Genomic DNA, 18,914 nt, shown 5'->3' with positions numbered 1-18,914 from the left:
TTTCTAGCTATAAGTTCTAAAATACAAAGATCTAGACTAACTTTACTTTTACAAACAGTGGATAATGTTTGCTTGAATTTGCTCCAGTTCAGTGGCAATTGTTGAATTATTATTAAAGCTCTTAATGCACAATTCTACTTGCTTCTTACACAGTAATTTTGCTCATACCTGATGTTCGATATTCCTGGGTTGATTCCGAAGGTGTCATGGGGTCTTCATTTACCATAAATATAAAACAATAACAGGAAAAAAAATTATGCTTTAAAAAAAATAAATATAAAAATGTTTACTTGGTAACTTTTTTAATAATTCAACTGATATTTGAATGAAACAGCTTCTACCAGGCTCTGCTTTCATTTCAACTTTGTACAACTGCTCCGTATGAAGCAGAAGATGAATAAACAGTTTACATCATTATGCACAAGAAACTACTACAATAAGTCTCAGCTTTTAAATTTTACTAAAAAACACTATGAAATGGCCAAATCATTTTCTTCACCAAATATTTCTAATATACTTTTTCACAATAGCAAAAAAGTAATAAACTTCACAGTGGTTTAACAGTGACAAGTTGTACAGCTTTTGCCTGAGCAGGTTAAAAATCAATTGTTAACCGATATTAGATTCTTCTCCAAAATGTACTGCTCAGAAAACATAAAATCCCTAAAGCTTCCTAACAGCAATAAGCACCAGAACTGAGCTTTGTTGTGGCAAAAACTAATGCAAAAAAGAGACATTTCCTTTGAGAAATGCTGCACAGAAGGATAATTCTCCTATCCCTTGAAGGTACTCTCAGATCCCAGCAACTTCAGTAACTACATCCCAACTGAGTGTCCCAGAAGTCCACATAAAACTGTCAGAACTGGCAGCTGTACCTAGAACTGAAATCCTACCATCTCTGAAACCAAGAAGAAAAGCACTTAATAGCTGGTATTGCCCGCAGCGTTAGGTTCTAAGCAACAGGCTTCAGTGTGCATAAAGGAGCAGTGCAGGGCTCTGCTCTCACTATCAATCAGCTGGGTGCTCTCCAGGTAGAAGGAAACCTGCAGTGCATGCAGACTTTTCAGCTAGAGGGTGGGTAGCCAGGGCCCATCAGCCCAGACAAACATGGCTGCTGCTTGTCTTGGGGCATCAGCAGAGTAAATAAGCTCTTGCAGCAGAACACAAGCAAAACTGGTTTCTGCTTCTCATGTAGGTTACCCACAGTATTTCCCACCTTAAGAAATAGCTCAGGTGGCACCAGTAATGCACTCTGAAATGGGCCTCTCTTGATATGCTGCTCCATGTAAAACAGCAGAACTTGGTGACAACATAAAGAGAATAGATCTGAAAGGAAAGAGCTATTGTATGGTACCCTCCTGCCAACCCTAGATATACTTTGGAGACCAAAGTACCAACAGCCTATTTTCCAATGAGAAGAAGGTTTCTAAATTTCCTCATGCACAACCAACTCAGATTTTCCTCCCAAAGGAGAGACTGTCATACGGACAAGTCATATAGTCAGTTGTAGCAGGAAAGCTTTTCCCATCAACTAGTTTCTCTCATCATCACCACGGTCTTGGTGTCTTTTCCTTCTTACTGTATCTGTTTAACACCTTCCCTAGCTCACCATCCGCGGAGGTGTTAGCAATTCAGTGTTCACAAAGAGTCCAGTTCATTCAACACAAACTTCCAGTGGGACAGTCAGCTCCCACCTTCCAGCTGGACAGGCAAGGGTTGCTTGTATTTACAGACACAGCGAAGCAACATTATTTTATCGCACTAAAATACCACATCTGACAAGCGGATGTACAGACATATAACTTCAGAGTTGTTATCTGAATCACCCAGTAAATCCCTGCTGTACAAATCCTTTTAGGGGAGCACCTTACCAGGAATGTTTGAAGATCGTATGGGCAGGCACAGAGGGATGAAGTGCTCATGGTGACAGACTTCTTGGAGAAAGTCGAATTTGAACTGATGTAAAGTCTGAAAATCATAGGTAATGCCTCAATTTATAGTAGAAGGAAAATAGCAAGACAGAGCTGCACTATTTATCTCAGATCACATACAATGATGAAACCTTATGGCTGGTTATGTTAAGCTACATGAATAACATTTGGTTTTCTTCTGTTATCAAAGGAACTCGTCACAGTCCAACAATCTTTACTGTATTCTTCAATTATGATTTTACATTGAAGATGTATTGATAAATAAAAGCTTGATCCTCTAACTGTGTAGAGGATTTTCCTTGAAATGTTTTATGGCACTGTAGTACATCAGGAATACAGTTGTCCATGGAATTCAGGGTCTAATTGCAATTAAAGAAAGGAAGCACTTGAAGTATCTTTTCCAAGAAGAACTGAGACATTTTGAAGGAACACCACAATGAACTGAGTTCCAATGAGGTATTTATTCACAATTAAACTGAGACTGCAGTGTTGTGTATTAATACATGCACAAACTATTTATTCAGGCCGCAATAAATGCTGTTAAATTTTCTGAAAAGCAAGGCCAGATTATAGTATAACCTTTCTGAAAAAAAATCAACTCAGTTAAAGAAGCAAAAGACATATAGAAATGAATCCTGTAGGAAATTTTAACACCTGACTACTGCTTAGATATCTCACCGAAAATTAAAATGATCCAAGACATGAGCCTTTCCCTGAGGTCAGAAATCTCTGATTTTATTTCATGGCTATTGTTTGTATGTGGTGCAAGCCTGTTCCAGCAGCACATCTGCATCGGCTTTGCAGTGATTTTGCTTCATGTATCCCTGCAGATGGCTCTGGAAGGAAGCTGGGTGGCTGGCAGTGCACACGGATTTACTGTTAAGGAGGCTGAATACATTTAGATTTAGTGAAGTTTGAAATATGGAAGTAATTTTCAGATTACATAATATTGTTCACAGAATTATAGACTTCAGGTTACAACACTAATACCAAGAGACTCCATCCTTCATCTTCTCCAGAGATTACGTGAGAAATCTGTGTACAGCACGATGTTTGGTTTTACTAAGTGAAACAGATTGGAGTACTTCTCATTCATTACTTAGAAATACCCAGATCACCACTGAAGAGTTATAAAAAGTTAATGGACAAAAGTTTTGTAAGCTGTATGGGAGAGATGAGTCATCCAAATTGCGCCTCCTGAATGCATCTGTTTATCTATTGTCTTACACAGTGTCACATACATGGCTGCATAGGAGAAAGATCTGTGATTTATCTCATGGATTAAAAATAAAGGAATCAAACTGAAAAATTTGGGACCTCCTGCAGTTTGAAATTTACTATCCAAACTAAATCACTGAGTATTATAGATACTGCAGAAGAAATTCATACTGCAGGGAATTTCCTCATAGCAAGAGCAAGGTAATTTGGAGCTGGCTGGCTTTCCTGCATCATCACTGAGGTACCACTCAGTCAAAATAAGAGAGATGTTAAGTTCTCAAATGAATTCACACAATGGTAGTTTGTTCATATGCTCTTACTTTAATACTCTCAAATAAAATTACTCTCAGATGTTACTGTTATTTATAGACCAAATCCCAAGTGTACTCTCCAAAGAATCTAAGCTTAAATTCAAAGGATGGGTCAGTCTCTGTCTTGCTTTACTTTTAGCAGCATTTTGGACATAGCTATTTACTTTCAGAAAGGAGAATAGATGGCTCCAAAGCAACAATAACAAAAATAAAATGTTATTTTTGTTAATATTATTCACACAAACTGGTAATTACTAACAATACTTAGCCAAGGTTTACATGAAACATTTGTTAATACCTTATTCATCTGTAGGTGGAAAGTGTACTTAACTGCACATCTGCTGATTTTTGTGCATCTAAAGAACTTTCCAGAAATGGTCAAAAAAGTTAAGTTTCATGTTTGACCAAGAGTCCATCTGTAGGGGAACTTTTGCAAAATTAAGGTTTTAATGACTGAGTTCTGAGGATGGGAAAGCAATGGAATGGATTATAAATATTTTTAATATAAACCCATTCTCTGTTAGTGAGTCACTTCGAAAACAACATCAAAACTATACCTTGCTATCTCCTGTTCCAAACATACTTATATAGTTGTTGATCATCTTGAACACAAAGCCACGATCCATAAATGTAAAGCAGCGCTAAGAAAGGAGAAAAAAATATTATTTTATTGCCAAAAAAGCAGTACCTGCCTTGATTTACCTGGCTGTTTGCCTTGTGTCACTTGCAAACCTGCATCATTTGGGCAGGTGAAATCAAGAATAGCAGGGCAAAGAAAACTGGTAAACTGATGAAATCAGTTCTTCCTCCCCCAAATAATAATAAATTGATCATACTGTCCCTGTATCTATATTCTAGGATAAATATTACACTGTACTATCCATCAAGAGGAAGCTTATCTACTGAAAGTCATTCATGTATTGCAACACTCAATAACTAGAGGTGGTATGTGTTGGGAGTTGACCAGAGTACCTCCTTCAGTGGCAGAGTAATGACTCTTGAAGAATCAGTCCAGTCAAAATACTCTTCGACTGTGAACTACATTATCTCTCTGGGAGCAAATACTCATGCCACTACATGATGAGAATCTTATGCCTCCTGCTGACTGAGGCTAAACAGCCAGGTGACAGGTTTTTTGAGGGCCTTAGTACTACACTTACTGACATTTTTTCCCCTTGCAGAATTAGCCTACCAAATAGGAAATGTGATCTTAAATTCCCACCTTTCTTTGGTGCTCCTAAACTTTACAAAGCTAGTAAAGCCCAAAGCCTTCTACCAAGGAGTACTGAAACAAGGCTGCTCCAAGCCTCAGCCTGGAGAGGCATATCATCTCTAACCTATGTAATTCTTTCTGGCAGACTGGATTTGAAAAGAAATTAAAACAGAAACATATGCCTTATCATATAACATAACACTATCATCTTCTCAATTCAGGTGAATAGTACAAAAATAACACACAAAACTGCAGTAGCATCACAGCAGTAACACCACACAATACTGACTAAGCTTCTCTAACTATGCTCTCTCCTCAAAGCAACATCATCTTCCAAGTGGTACAAAACTAGGGACAGATGCTACTATATATGCAGATCAGTGTATAAACAGCAATTTGGACATCCGTATTAAACAAGCAACAGAGGCCAATGTAGATAGCAATTTCTATCTATTCTAAATTCTATAATTAATTTTACTTATGTGTGAAGGGAGAGAAATCCACCTTCAGTTCACGGTTGATTTCCTTCCAACCTCACTGGAACATTTACTGCTCAAATACAGCTCCCTCCTAATGCTGAGCTTCAATCTGTCATAAAAGATTTGAGCCTGGATTTCAGTGTATACTGTATACAGCATTCCGTATGCTAATGGAAGGTTGGTTCCCCCCAACAAAAATTTGGGGGGAACCACCACATAAGCAGCTAGACGCACTACTTAGATAAGTAGCTGGATACGCCACTTACTGAATGACAATTTTCCAATGCTTTGCAACTGACATGATGTTGGGAAAATAAATATGATTGAGAAATACTAGGACAAAAAGAAAAAAAATGCAAACTCCTTTTTTCATGACTTTTCCAAAGCACATATATATTTCTTTAGTAAACAAAAGGGCATTAAAGGAGGACACGAAGAGGTAGGTTACAGTATTCCATACAGTATTTGCACTTTGCTTATTCTGGTTTGCAAAAGCTGCCTTCTGTGGTTGTGATTAGGAAAAGTTAATCCACTCACAGTCATTCAGAGCTACAGCATTTAAAGAAAAAATACCAGCTCAATGGCAAATACATTTATATTTCTTACCAAACTTTGTATTAATTTGAATATAAAATAAGAATCTGTAGAATTTACAAACTTGGCTCTTTTAGAGAATAAATATAAATCAATCAGAACTGTTTTAAAGCAGATTTAGAAAAAGCTTTTGCATTGTCGAAGACCCAAGGGAATAGAAAAACTGAACTATAGGTCAATACTAAACTTGGGAACTGAATCATCGCTCACTCAGAATTGTTTTTTTCCCTTCAACTAGAGCAGAATAGCCTCAACCTTGCATTAAGTATGGGCAATTAAGTGTAATGACAGACTATATACCTTGAGAAACTTGGCAGTGCTGTAGTTTGCATTCCTAGTTTCTTCAAGAGCATCTTTGTACTTCCAAAGAACGTGGTCTGCCATGACCATCACAAGTGTATCCAGCTCAGTTTGAAATGACTCTGGAAACCTCTGAGTTCGAGAAACCTAAGCAGCGGATAGATTATCACTTGAGAGTATATAACACTGCATATTAAACCTGAAATCACATTTCGAATCAAGAGTGAAGACAATAAAACGTACAGATAATTCAACATAAAATATGTAAGTATTTCTAGATTTTAATCATAGAATAGATTTTGTCGACAGAGAAGTGGGAAAAGCTATCTTCAGATTACAGCACAACTATGCTAAAAGTGACTTTGATAATTAGGCAGAAAAGAGGCTGGACAGAAAAATGCACTTGTCTCCAGCTGTGACAGGTTTTCTCAAAATGAGTAGAGTTTCTAGATCACTTATCTGTCATCTAGTTACCCACAGCCAGGTAACCAGGAAAAATTAAAGAATTCTCATTCCATTCTAATCCACCTGTTACAAAGCTGATGCAATTGTATTTTGGCTCACTAGTTCTGCACAAGCAGTAATAGGTTTGAGCTTAGCAGGTCATAGTTTTTGCGGGTAAAAACAGTATTTTAAAAAATGTGTAACAGCTTTCTGGTTTTTTAACCACTCAAGAAGAAATCTCCAAATACGTTTATTTCACATGATTTTGCATTTTATATTTTCCCTTAGAGCCTGATCATCTCATTGATTAAGAGCAATGTACATGCTTACCTTTGTTTTCTTTGTATCAACCAAGTGCTGTGCCATTGATTTTAAGATGACTGCAAAGAAGAACCAGGAGTGCTGTTCAAAAGATGGAAAAAAGCTATTAGGAAAAATGATTATCTGACAAATATTTTATGAGGCCAATTCCATTCTTTAGAGATGGAATGCACTTTTCAGTAACGCACACTGGTAAACTCTACATGACAAATAAATGGAAGAGTATGAGTACAATGTATTTTAGTAACTTTGGGTCATAGAATCATAAAACACCCTGAGTTGGAAAGGTCTCACAGGATCCTCCAGTCCAACTTCTCTGCCTTGGGAGCTGTTTTGTGCCTACCCCTCTGTGGTGCAGAACCTCTCCCTGGCCCCACCTGGCCCTCCCCTGACACAGCTCCATGCCGTTCCCTCGGGCCCTGTTGCTGTCACACACAGCAGAGCTCAGCGCTGTCCCTCCGCTCCCTGTGAAGAGCTGCAGATGCCATGAGGGCTCCCCTCAGCTCCGGGCTGAACAAACCCCCGCCATGAGGGCCCTCAGCAGCTCCTCACACCTCATGCCCTCCACACCCTTCTCCATCTTTGCAGCCCTCCTTTGGATGCTCTCTGATAGTTTTATCTCTTTCTTATACTGCAGTGCCCAAACTTGCACCCAGTGCTTGAGACGAGGCCACACAGTGCAGAGCAGAGCGGGACAGTCACTTCCCTCGATCCTGTCTTTTAGAGAGCTGAAGCCAACTTGGGTGTTACAGTAAAGAGAGATCTTTGTCACTGCCATTGGGAACTGCTGAGCTGTACAGGCTAGCTTTTATACCAGAATCTGTAGCTTCATTGATGGGGCTTGCACATGTATCAGTTTCTTAGACCTCACTTACGAGAACTCAATACTTTCTATTTTCGTCAGTACCCATCAATCACAACAGCTCAAATCAGATGTAAATGTCCTACTAACACATGAATATTCTCTGCAACAGCTCCTAAAATAAAAATTAAAGCAAAATATCCTAAACATAAGTGCTAATGTCATATTATGCAATAATTAGGTTTCCCACACAGACTTAGTATGAGAAAGGAGGCATCTTTTATGCAAACCATGGCACTCTGAGAAATGAGTTGAGAAGTTGTTGTAAGTCCTGCAAGCCTGTTCTGTTGAATCAGCTTAGGCTGGATTTATGGAAAGCTCATACAGGAAAAGAGGACAAAAAAGAGGAGAAAAAGATGTGACAAGCAAGCTTCAGACTGAAAACCAGTTGTAAAACTACAAATGGGCTAATTCATCATCATTCACCTTTAAAACCTGTTTCACGGTTACTTGGTCATTTAACTTCAGAAGACCAGTCATATTCTTGGCCAGCTCCTCATGAACAGTTCTTTCCTCAAATGATTTGGTCCTGAACACATACTGAAGAAGGAAAAACAAGACATCAAAATGCATACTGAAATAAATACAAAAAGTCTCAGTAGGTGAAGATAAATTATTCGCTATTTAACAGCTGACAATCTTTGTCTTCTAAAATATCTTGATTGAAAAATACATTCACACAAACTTTAATTCCCCAAGCAGTAATGCCACAACTCTACTCCCCTACAAAGTCTGAGCTTTAAGCAGAACTTGATATTGATTTCAACTCAATGCAAACCAAGAGGAATTTCTGCTAAAAATCAGTGCCACAACAATTTTTTTTTTCCCAATAGGGCATAGGAGCCTCATACCCCTACACTGCCTTTCAAGCCATTTCACCAGGGAAACAAAGAATAGGCAAGTAGAAGAAATAAGGAGGGTTTTTCCACCTAGACAGGGCCACCTTTCACTTGCTCCTTTCTTCCAATGGCAACTGTTAGAGTAAGTAGCAACTCTTCATCCTGAAAGGTGTAAAGCACCCACTGGAACTGACAATAGGGAAACTAACCCCCTTTTAGAACTCAGGTCCTCAAGATAGGAATTTACCTACCAAACTGCCCAGAACTTACAAATCTACTACGAGTCTTATTTAACATTTTACTAAGCTAATAATTTGGTACTGGGATCTACTATGGCTTCCCAAAAGCAAGAGCACTGCTACCACACCAGTTCGGAAGAAATGTTATTTCAACACAAACAGAAAGAATGTAAAAGAAAGGACTATCCCTTGAAAATATCTTATTATTCAGCTTTATTTCCAAAGCAGATGCAATAAGCTTCTCCCTAAGTGGTTTGACACTTCTGGGTCCACTTAGTTAAGTCAGTGTAATTTCACATTATTACAGTGTCTGAGTGACTCACAATTCTGAATTTACTTATTCGCAAAATAAAAGTAGGTATTATTCATTTCCTTACAGATAGATAAAAGAGATTAACAGTTATTAGCTTTTGGCTGCTGCTGGAAATAGGAAAACAAGCTAAATGAACTTTTGGCACAGTCTGATTCATCACTTACTATTTCAAAGATATTTAACCACAATAGGTGTCTAATGCAAACCTCAAAAGTTATCAAGCAGATATTAATACCCATTGAATTAAATATATTTAAATGTTACATACATTATTGTTTTTGCAGCCTCAACAGTTCTGCTGGACTTCAACAGAATTCCTCTGGGTTTCAATTAGGGTACTTGAGATTAGAATTTGACTAAGGTGCTCATATGCATCACCCGTAAAACACATACTTTCTTGAAGTGTGAAAATAAACCCACACCTTGGAAGCATCAACCAACAGTTCTCAACACTGAAAGTAAAACTGAAGCACTGATTGGAGAGTCCCTGCTGTATATGGTGCACTTAGGAGTGCATGGAGGGGCAGGGTAATTTGTCCAAGGTGGCAGAAGAAACTTATGACAGGACTGAAATTCACTCAGCCTCTTCCAAGTCTTATCTTAGTTCCTCACTGCTGAGTCACTCAGCCTGACAGTGGCAGAAAGCTATAACGCTAATGCAGAGAAAGCTACAGACAAGTACAGCTAAGGGTAGACAGGCAAAAAAACAAGAACCAAATAACTACATAAAATTACTTAACAGCGTTCATACCGTCACATAGGAATTGATGCAGTTGTCTAGCTGTTCTTCATGGCATTTAGCAACAATATTAGTAAGAACCCTGGAAAATAAACAAAAACCAAAAATGTAAATTGAGCTGTTTTGTGTTACAAGGCAGGGAAGGCTCATCTAACAAATCACTTTTTTCTGTTATCAAGATCCAATTTAAAACAGTCCCTGAGAGAAATGATGCAAATCTGCACTGCCAATCAAAGAGGAACACAAGCCCAGGTTGCAGCCTGAGCATGCCTCTCTCCTGCACTGTCTGTGTATCGCCTGGGACTCAGACACAGCTCAAGTGCCTGAGCAGGTGTGAGGACCAGGGTGAGCACAGCACCCTCTCCTTTCCATGCAGCAGGGAAAGGGTGGGCATTCATGGCAATCAGAGATACTTTGAGCTTCTGTAAAACACCTTGGTGATCATTAACATGGAAGAGAATTGCTCAGGTCATGCGAACACCAAACTCAAGCCTGTGCTTCTATTAACAGCAGAGGTGGAAGTACTTGAGATCAGGTGTTTCAGGAAAGTTTTCAATTTTTATGTGGGCCATCTTTGCCTGATATCATCTTGTTTCAGAAAACACATGACTAAGAAAGAAGTTGTCTTCAACTTAACCATAAGATTTCCTCATTTAGGACTTGATTTTTTTCAGACTATAGATATTTGATATAGAAATTCTGAAATTTCATAATCTTAACTTTACATTGAAAGAATAAGGAGGAAACAGTTCATAAATATAAAAACTTGGTGAACCACATCTCAAATTCAAGGGCACTCATAATAATAGCATAACTATTAATACATAGAGACACCAATAGGTACATGCCAGACTCTGGGCCACATACAAGCAGCTGTTTCTATTAGATTCGTGATCTGAATATTTTCTATCAATTCTTATCATTGCATTCAAAAGCTTCGTACTTCTTTAAATGTCATATTTTTCACATGTCTAATTTCTTGTTGTTATTAGAAGTAGTAAAATTTCTAGCAAGATGCAAATTCTATGACGAAGTTAGTTGTGCCCATTCTGATCCTTCAGCCTTTACTCTGAATTGAAAGTGAAGTAAGCTCTGGCAAAGATAAGACAGAGAAATGATGCCATGTCTGGGCCTCTGGACAAGTAAGTAATCGTGAGAGAGTATAAAAGGCATGTTTTCTCCCCAACACAGAAGCAATTCTAAGCTTTCATTCTGTTGTTGTTGCTTTTAATAAGTTCAACACAATCTGCTCCAAGCTATTCAGAACAAAATACAATGTGTGTATATATAGGACACATCAATGAATGACACACACAGCAGATGAGCAAATTCTTGTTGACATCAACAGTACTAGCACAAAAGTCACCACATAAACAAGAAATAAAAAAGATATTTTTTTATATTTTTTCTTTTTTTTTTTTTTCTGTAAACAGGTGGGTTACGATGCATGGAAAAAAAATAGCATCCTTCTGTTTTTCCATCTAATCATTAAGTCTAATTTTTAAACTTTTTTTCCTGCATGAAAACTGCATGTAGTCATGAAATTACATGTTTGTGAGGAATGTTTCCTAGTGCCTAGGTGTGGTAGAACTTTGTTCTGCAAGATGCCATGAACCTTTGATGAAGTACACTAAAACCCTATTTTTCCAAGGCTAACATGAGGAATTCAGCTTCCTTGTTCCTTTAAATTTTCCTAGTTAATCTTCCTTCAGAAATTAATCCTGGAGAATAATTGGAGATAGAAAATGTACTGACAGCAGTCAAGTACAACAGGGTTGTTGAGGGCTGAATGTTGTCACTTTCTCCTACTAGCTATAGTCACAATGTTTAGCTACTGGCAGAAGTGCAACAGAAACACCACTATGGCCAAAAGAAAATGCAGTGCAATTTTCTGCTCTCCTGCAGAGAAGAAGAATAATCTTTCCAGTATTTTTTTTTTCTGGTGCACTGATTAACAGCATCAATAAAAACAATTTCATTATGTGAGGGATGAGAGGCTCAGAAAATCATTCCAGTTGTTTGCTAGCTCACCAGAAAATGCTTCCACTGCTTTTCAGTTATTGTTGATATATATTTCTAATTAGAAAATGCCTTAGAAAAGCATGACTTGAAAGTTTGACTATTTGCTTGCTGTTGCAAGATGCTATGCTCTTTCTATGCTGAATTCCACATCCTCAGATTCAAACATAAATTAAAATAGACATTCAGGTTAATTAGGAAGCACTTAGGTCCTCAAGAACAAGACCTTTAACTATCATTGCCTGTGGGTACAGAGACACATCCACCATGGTCAGCGGTCTCCTTGTTGGTACCAGAGCCAACCACATGATACCATGCTCTTCCATGAATTACTTGCAGAGCCCTGTGTTAAGGGGGAAGCATGCATTCTCACTTAACTGAAGTGTAAACACCGTAGCCAGCCTTCATGAGAGCAGCAATTTTTGGATGAACATGTACAATTATTTCCTTTATGTGAAAACTATTCAGATACCTGGTCACAGCTGTTGTAACTTCATCATCGGTGTTTTGCACCAAAACCCAGAAGAGCTGATTCAGGACTATGGGAAGAAAGTTCATAATTACATGGATCTTCTCTATCCTCAGCAAATTCTGTAATGGACATGAGACAGAAAATTATGAGATTTCCAATATGAAAGCTAATTATTTCCTTTCCTGTTTCAGGAAAAGGCAGTACAGCCACAGGGATAGGAAAATGGGACAGCTGAATGGAGGACTATTTCCACGTGCAGTTTGTCTTAACTGTGACCGTCCATGCAACTATAGGTATCGTCCACATCTCAGAATTCCAGTCTTTTGCTTTATCCCAATTAAAATACAAACAAACAAAAACTGAACCCAAACCCAAAACCACAGCTCTATAAGAGTGAACAATTTTTACAACACGCACTCCCTAACATTTTTAGGAAAAATCATTCTTTCTATTTTGAGATCTGGTGAAATGTACTTGTTGTGGCTATAATAACTACGTAAAAAGCACAGTGATAGAAATATTAACATCCTAACTTGATTAGAATGACACTGTATTATTTTCTCTGATCAAGGAAGATAATGAGCTCTTAATTAAAAAAATAAAATCTTTCAAATTCCTTTGAGTTTTGCATCAGTCATTTCCAAATCTTTCCTACATTTCTTCAAAGTTATTACTGATTTATAAATAAAAGAAAAATACCCTGGGTAACATTATTCCTTGGCTATATTGCATAGTTAATCTCTTATCACATACAACACTACCTCTATTTCCTAATAAAATCAATGAAATCTTTTAAAAGGTAAACTACAAACAGCAAATACAAAACACCGAGATTCTGGTTATTCAGATAGCTAGAAAGTTCTGAAGCTTTCTTGAATTCTTAAACTTTGTCCAACATGCTCATCATTTACTCAAAAATTTACAAATAAGGTCTTCATTCAGTAGAGGAATAACCTATAAACAACTCATGCTTTGATTTTTGAAAACATCCCTTAATCACTTTGTTAAATTAACTAGCACAAACTGTCAGTAGTTAAAACCAAAGCAACCCTGTCAAGGTCTACCTGCACCTAACAACAAAATTAGTAGTGACCCTTAAGGCACTGATCAGACAACTGGGGCTATAATTTACTGGAACATTTTCTTTGGTTATTAAAGAAAATTCTCAAATATCTTTATAAAAAACATGAATGTCAAATGAAAGAGGAAAAGCACGTACATGATGGTAACATCTAAACCCCCAAACAGCAATTAGATTTTATAGACTGCTACAAGGAAAAATAATAAATACCAGCCATGTACTATGTTTTAGAGCTAATACAGTGGTATAATTAATGGCATAGCCATCCTTCAGTCTTCTTGCTTCTCCTCCTCTTAAAGTTCAATAAACAGACTGCAGAGTGCTAACTCATGAATGAAGTGTTATGGTCCTACATTTACCCGATGCTTTTAAAACTGCTTGCTACGTCTCTGCTTCCTCGCAGCTTTTGATCTCTATCAAATACAGCCAGATTTATCATAGAATTTGAATCACTAAGGTTGAGAAAAGCCTCTAAGATCATCTAGTCCAATTGTCTGCCTACCACCAAAACGAGTCCCTCAGTGCTACATCTACAGGTTTCTTGAGCACCTCCAGCAACAGTGAAACTATTACCTCCCTGAGTAGCCTGTTCCAGTGCCTCACCATTATTTTGGAGAAGTTTTTCCTGATATCTAACTTGAATCTTCCCTGGTACAACTTAAGGCCATTCCCTAACATCCTATCGCTGTTACTTGGGAGCAGAGGCCAATCCCCACCTTGCTGCAACCTCCTTTCAGGAAGTTGTAGAGCGCAATAAGGTCTCTGCTGAGCCTCCTCTTCTCCAGACTGAACATCCTAGTTACCTCAGCTGCTCCCCATAAGACTTGCGCTTCAGACCCTTCTCAGCTTCGATGCCATTCTCTGGACATGCTCCAGGGCCTCTATGTCCTTCTTGTTGGGAGGGGCCCAAAACTGAACACAGTACATAAGGTGAAATGCTATTGTTTATTCATTTCACCTCTGCAGAAAGGATATATTCTTACTGCTTTCAGAACTTGACAGGTAACTACTACTCTTGATTTATACAGGCAAAGTACTCCCCAAAAAGCCCTTTTAATTAGCAATCGGGTTTTCTGAGAGAAGATCTTGAGACAAGTAGGAGGTAAGCACACAGCATATTTAAGGCAACAGAGGACTAGCAGGAATACCACAGGTCAGCAGGCCCCAGTTCATTTATTTTGGACAGCCCTAGAGGAACAGAGCAACATTCAACCATCTTTTAATGGAAACTGAGGCTTTGCATAGCCTGGATTATCAAAACTGGAGATAAGGCAGATGCACTTGTGCTCTAAATCAGAGAGGGAATGGAAGACATGTCTCTGACCAGCAATACAGTTGCTGCACCAATGAAGTCTAACTGGAGTTGTCATGGACTCACTGCCTCCTGCCAATGCCATGTTGAGAATTGTGCAGGGGTGGATCAGTTGAGAGAAAATCCTAATTACAATTTTATAGCATAATTCTGTGCTGCAGGTTACTTTACCTTACAAGAACTTATAAAGTTTGAGGTAGGAGGCTGAGAGAAATCCTTCTCCCTTTCTTGGCACTGATAGAAAAAGTTATTCAGGTACGGATCCTAAACGATAAACAAATGCTCACGTTAGTTTATATTATAGAAAGGATTAGAATTCAACTCCTTAAACTGGTTACAGCCATCTACTCTGATACTGAAGAAACATAGTACCTACTGTCTTAGACATAACTCCTTGAAAGACAGATCAAGTTATTTAGCCTAATCCACTGGTCATTGTATACACCCTATTGTATACAAAACATTTCTAGGTGCACTGACCATTCTTTTCTTTCTGTTCTGTGAGCAATTAGTCCTTTCCTCACAATCCAGGGGATTTCAATGGGCAGACTTCTTTTCCTAGTGCTCACAATTTATTTTCTTGTTAAACTGACATTTCATGATTTTTATTTAAACATGATATTAAATCATTCCTATTTTTTCTTAAAATGTGCATTCCATCATTGTCATCTTGCCATTCTATATTCACGTAACCTTTAAATGCTAGAGAAACATATTCATACAAGATTTGAGAGAAAGCATCTTTCAGACTTTCCTTGATGCTTTTTTCTTGTAAGCAGGTAACAGAGGTAAGAGGAAATTCAGCTTACCTGAGTATTTACTGTTGATACAACAAAAGTAGACACTTTGAAAAGCGGCTTCCCACTATCTACCCATTTTACATCACAGCCGATCTGCTATTAAAATAAAACAAAAAAAAAATTTTGCACTACTTCCTATTTACTCAAATCAGCATCTCTTTCTCACAGCATCACTTTTTTTCACTCTTCTTGCACATGAGCACATATGAACTGTGATAGATATCATGCTTTCACAAATAGAGAACTAGCACAACAAAAGCCAACGTTTCAGCAAGAGGCCATGAACATTATAATTCAAGGGACCAGATCACTGCCCTACCCTGTCCTCATGACGATAGTAAAACAAACAATAAGGCACAAATATCACAAACTGGGCAGGATCAGTGGGAAAAAGTGATATCACACTGCAAAGCTGGAGAATGAATCACGATTGTGGATCGCATCAACTGGAGAATGAATGTCATATGGCCTGAGTTTGTCACTAAAGGTTCTTTCTGGAGTTTTGGAGATGCTGAGTATAATATTGTAGAAGAAAATTATAAAATGCACTATTCCGTATATTCTCCTGAGTCAGCAGCATATGGCTCACAGCCCAGTGTTACATACATTCATTTATATATTCAATGATACTATACACATGAGCACTCCAAAATGGATGACTTTTAGATAAGTGTAAACGGAAACTTGATCTCACATAAAACGCCTGCAAGTAGCTACTCTTATATTATTCAAATAGCACAAAGTATGAATAAATACCTTTCCACTAGTTGGTTCTTGCAGGCTTAAGTAATTGGGAGGCAGACTGCTTGCTACTGGCACGTTGTGTTCTTGGGAAGCGAGTTGAGCATCTTTCAACAAAGGAAGCCATGCGTATCCCACTGCGCATAAGAACAAATTAATATGACACCTTGGAGAACAAGCTGCTCAAATTTAAAGGAAGACAATAACACCCAGACAAAAATTCTGAAATCCTTATTTGAATGTACATCATTTATATTTATAATTAAAAGTAATTCTGCTACAGGTACCTGGTGTTTCCAGAGCCTCTTTCTTTTTGGCATTAGCTTTTGCATTTATGTCACACGTGACATGATAAAATGAAAACAGAATGTGGTGTTTCTTATGGAGTTGAGTGGGAAGTTCAATTTTCACCTGAAATGTAAAATGTTACACCTCACTTTAGTTTAAATACCAATTAAACCAGGCATCAGAGATGGTCTAAATGAATGACTTCTCTCTACACAGAGGTCTAAGTTCAGTCTGCCTTTACTGACAATTGTTCATCTGTGTGGTGCTGTTGCTGCCTTGGTAATAGATATTCATTTACTGAAATTGCTAAAGAAGGTTATCTATCATTTTTCACTTAAACAGCTTTTTTCTTCTCTGTCTTGTGGACAAATATTTGCATTTTTGATGACTGAACAGAAGACGAAAGAGCACAGAATTAAAGAGTTATAGACCCTGCTTACAAGTGATAACTTGAACTTTAGCACTCATAAATAGCCGTCACTGTTATCTTATTTTTAGGGCAATCTGAATGAAAACTAAAATGAAATCTCTGCTACTTGTTCAGCATAATGCCATGGCTTACATGAAAACCAACTTTTACTTAGGATTTCTGGTCATCTTAAATCCCATGTCATGTCATCCACAAATCCCTACAGATTTGGACTGACATATTATTAACCTACTGGAATAAATATACAAAGTAATCAAAATATGCTACTATGGGAACTAGTGAAAAAGACACTTTGCCCTTCTGAACTGCGATAATGCTTATCCAAGCTGATACTATGCTTAAAGTAAGGCTTAGAAATCATTAATAAATGCTTCCAGTGTTAAATCAGCTTATGGGTAAGAATCCAATATCATAAATATAAATATGGGCATTCAGACATGGAGATTAAGACAACTTTTTTGTTAACATTCTGCATTATTTTCTTTTCATTATTGTTTTTTCTGACTAATGCTAGTAAAACTTAGGACAGGCCTCTTCCAGCCATATTGTCTATTAAGGTCTGAATTCAATTCTTCATTTATGCTTGAAGTAATTTGCCCAGAGCAGAAGGCTCATTCAAATCACAGAGAAGCACATTCTCAAATGTGTTATAACCCTTAACACTACCTGCAAAGGAGTAAGGTGAAAGTAGTTCAATAGCACTGAGATTAACTTTGATGGTTGGACCTGATGATGATCCTAAGGGTCTTTTCCAACCTAAATTACTCCATGAAAACGTAAATGCCCCACCCCCGCTTCTAAACACAAGCTTTAAATTAATGCCTATATGTAGTTGGTGGTCTTACCTCTATTTTAATGTTTGGAAGTTTTTCCAAGATCAAGTGGTATGGAAAATAGTGGTTAACTTCTCTGCTGGTGTTTGCCAGCATTATCACTACACAGATGCAGTAGTGAAAAATCCAGAAAAGAAATAGGGCATTATCATGCTACCAAATACACTGGTCGCTGAACAGGTGAATGTAAATTCACCTACAGAAAGCTTGGAAATCATAGTTGGTGTTGGTGAAATGTAAAAATGCATGGTAAAGATGGGCATCTAGCATCTGGCAAAGACCAACATACAAACACTATTCTAGAGCTGCATCTCCCAAAGTATGAGCTGAGCTACTTGCTGCAGCCGCTACACATCACTGCACATTCTGTTTGGATCACTGGATAAACAAAAATGCCCCAGTGCAGATCTTATGTATCAGAGGGATTTGTTCTGACATTTCTTTCCACCCTTCATCATCATGTTTATTGTTTCCATCAAATTCAGAGATACATTAGATCCTTAATGCAATCCAGACAAGCATTTTAGTAGGCTGTTCCTAATTAATTCTACAGCATCTTAAATGTACTCAGAACATCTTACAAGAGGAAAGACTCACTGAGACATAACACAGTTATGTAGACTGACATAACACAGCTCCATACAGGTACACAAGAAACTGTAACAGGCATTCTTTACACATTTTCCTGTCTCATTAGCAAACATGTGGGATTAGTATTTTATGAGTAAAAAAGGTGACTGACCTCATCATAGAAATCTGGATTCTGGGAATGATGTAGCACAGCGGTGTATGCTGCTGTTGTAAATAATGGTCCACCTGGTTTCCCGTAAATGCACTGATAAAAGCAAAATACTTTGATTACATTGTCAAATTTTGCTGATGATAGTACTCCTGGTATATCTAATACACATGTGCATTAAAAACAGTATCATGAAAGATTGATAACTGCTTACAAATTAATATTTTTAAACAAACTTCCAGTAACAGTTTATTGATCCATGAAAATTACCCTGAATTTACTAAGCCATGCACTCCTTAGACTTCTTCCTTGCTAATTATTCCAAAGCTTTCTGCAAAAAGCTTTACAAAAGCTATTTCATCTTTATGAGGTTCAATACACAGCATAAGGCCTTCA

The 18,914-nt window shown here is 37.7% G+C and overlaps 1 protein-coding gene across 9 annotated transcripts in view; it reads right to left on the bottom strand.

The window, feature by feature from the left end:
• The window catches only part of DOCK10 (dedicator of cytokinesis 10), a 216,482-nt gene that overhangs the window by 30,194 nt on the left and 167,374 nt on the right, over positions 1–18,914 (bottom strand). For all 9 annotated transcript variants that reach the window (XM_021394712.1, XM_021394708.1, XM_021394709.1 and 6 more), the window contains exons 19-31: positions 18,522–18,614; positions 16,516–16,639; positions 16,244–16,365; positions 15,497–15,583; positions 14,859–14,951; positions 12,295–12,413; positions 9,816–9,885; positions 8,100–8,213; positions 6,821–6,892; positions 6,047–6,193; positions 4,018–4,101; positions 1,872–1,968; positions 169–213 (exon numbers count right to left, since the gene is read on the bottom strand). In XM_021394712.1, the coding sequence (XP_021250387.1) occupies positions 169–213; positions 1,872–1,968; positions 4,018–4,101; positions 6,047–6,193; positions 6,821–6,892; positions 8,100–8,213; positions 9,816–9,885; positions 12,295–12,413; positions 14,859–14,951; positions 15,497–15,583; positions 16,244–16,365; positions 16,516–16,639; positions 18,522–18,614 (1,267 nt within the window). The remainder of the gene's footprint in view (positions 1–168; positions 214–1,871; positions 1,969–4,017; positions 4,102–6,046; positions 6,194–6,820; positions 6,893–8,099; positions 8,214–9,815; positions 9,886–12,294; positions 12,414–14,858; positions 14,952–15,496; positions 15,584–16,243; positions 16,366–16,515; positions 16,640–18,521; positions 18,615–18,914) is intronic.

This window comes from Numida meleagris, chromosome 4 (assembly GCF_002078875.1).
Source record: "Numida meleagris isolate 19003 breed g44 Domestic line chromosome 4, NumMel1.0, whole genome shotgun sequence".
In the NCBI taxonomy this organism is placed as follows: domain Eukaryota; kingdom Metazoa; phylum Chordata; class Aves; order Galliformes; family Numididae; genus Numida; species Numida meleagris.
Note: the sequence above shows the minus strand (reverse complement) of the source record. Positions and strands in the feature narration are given on the sequence as shown.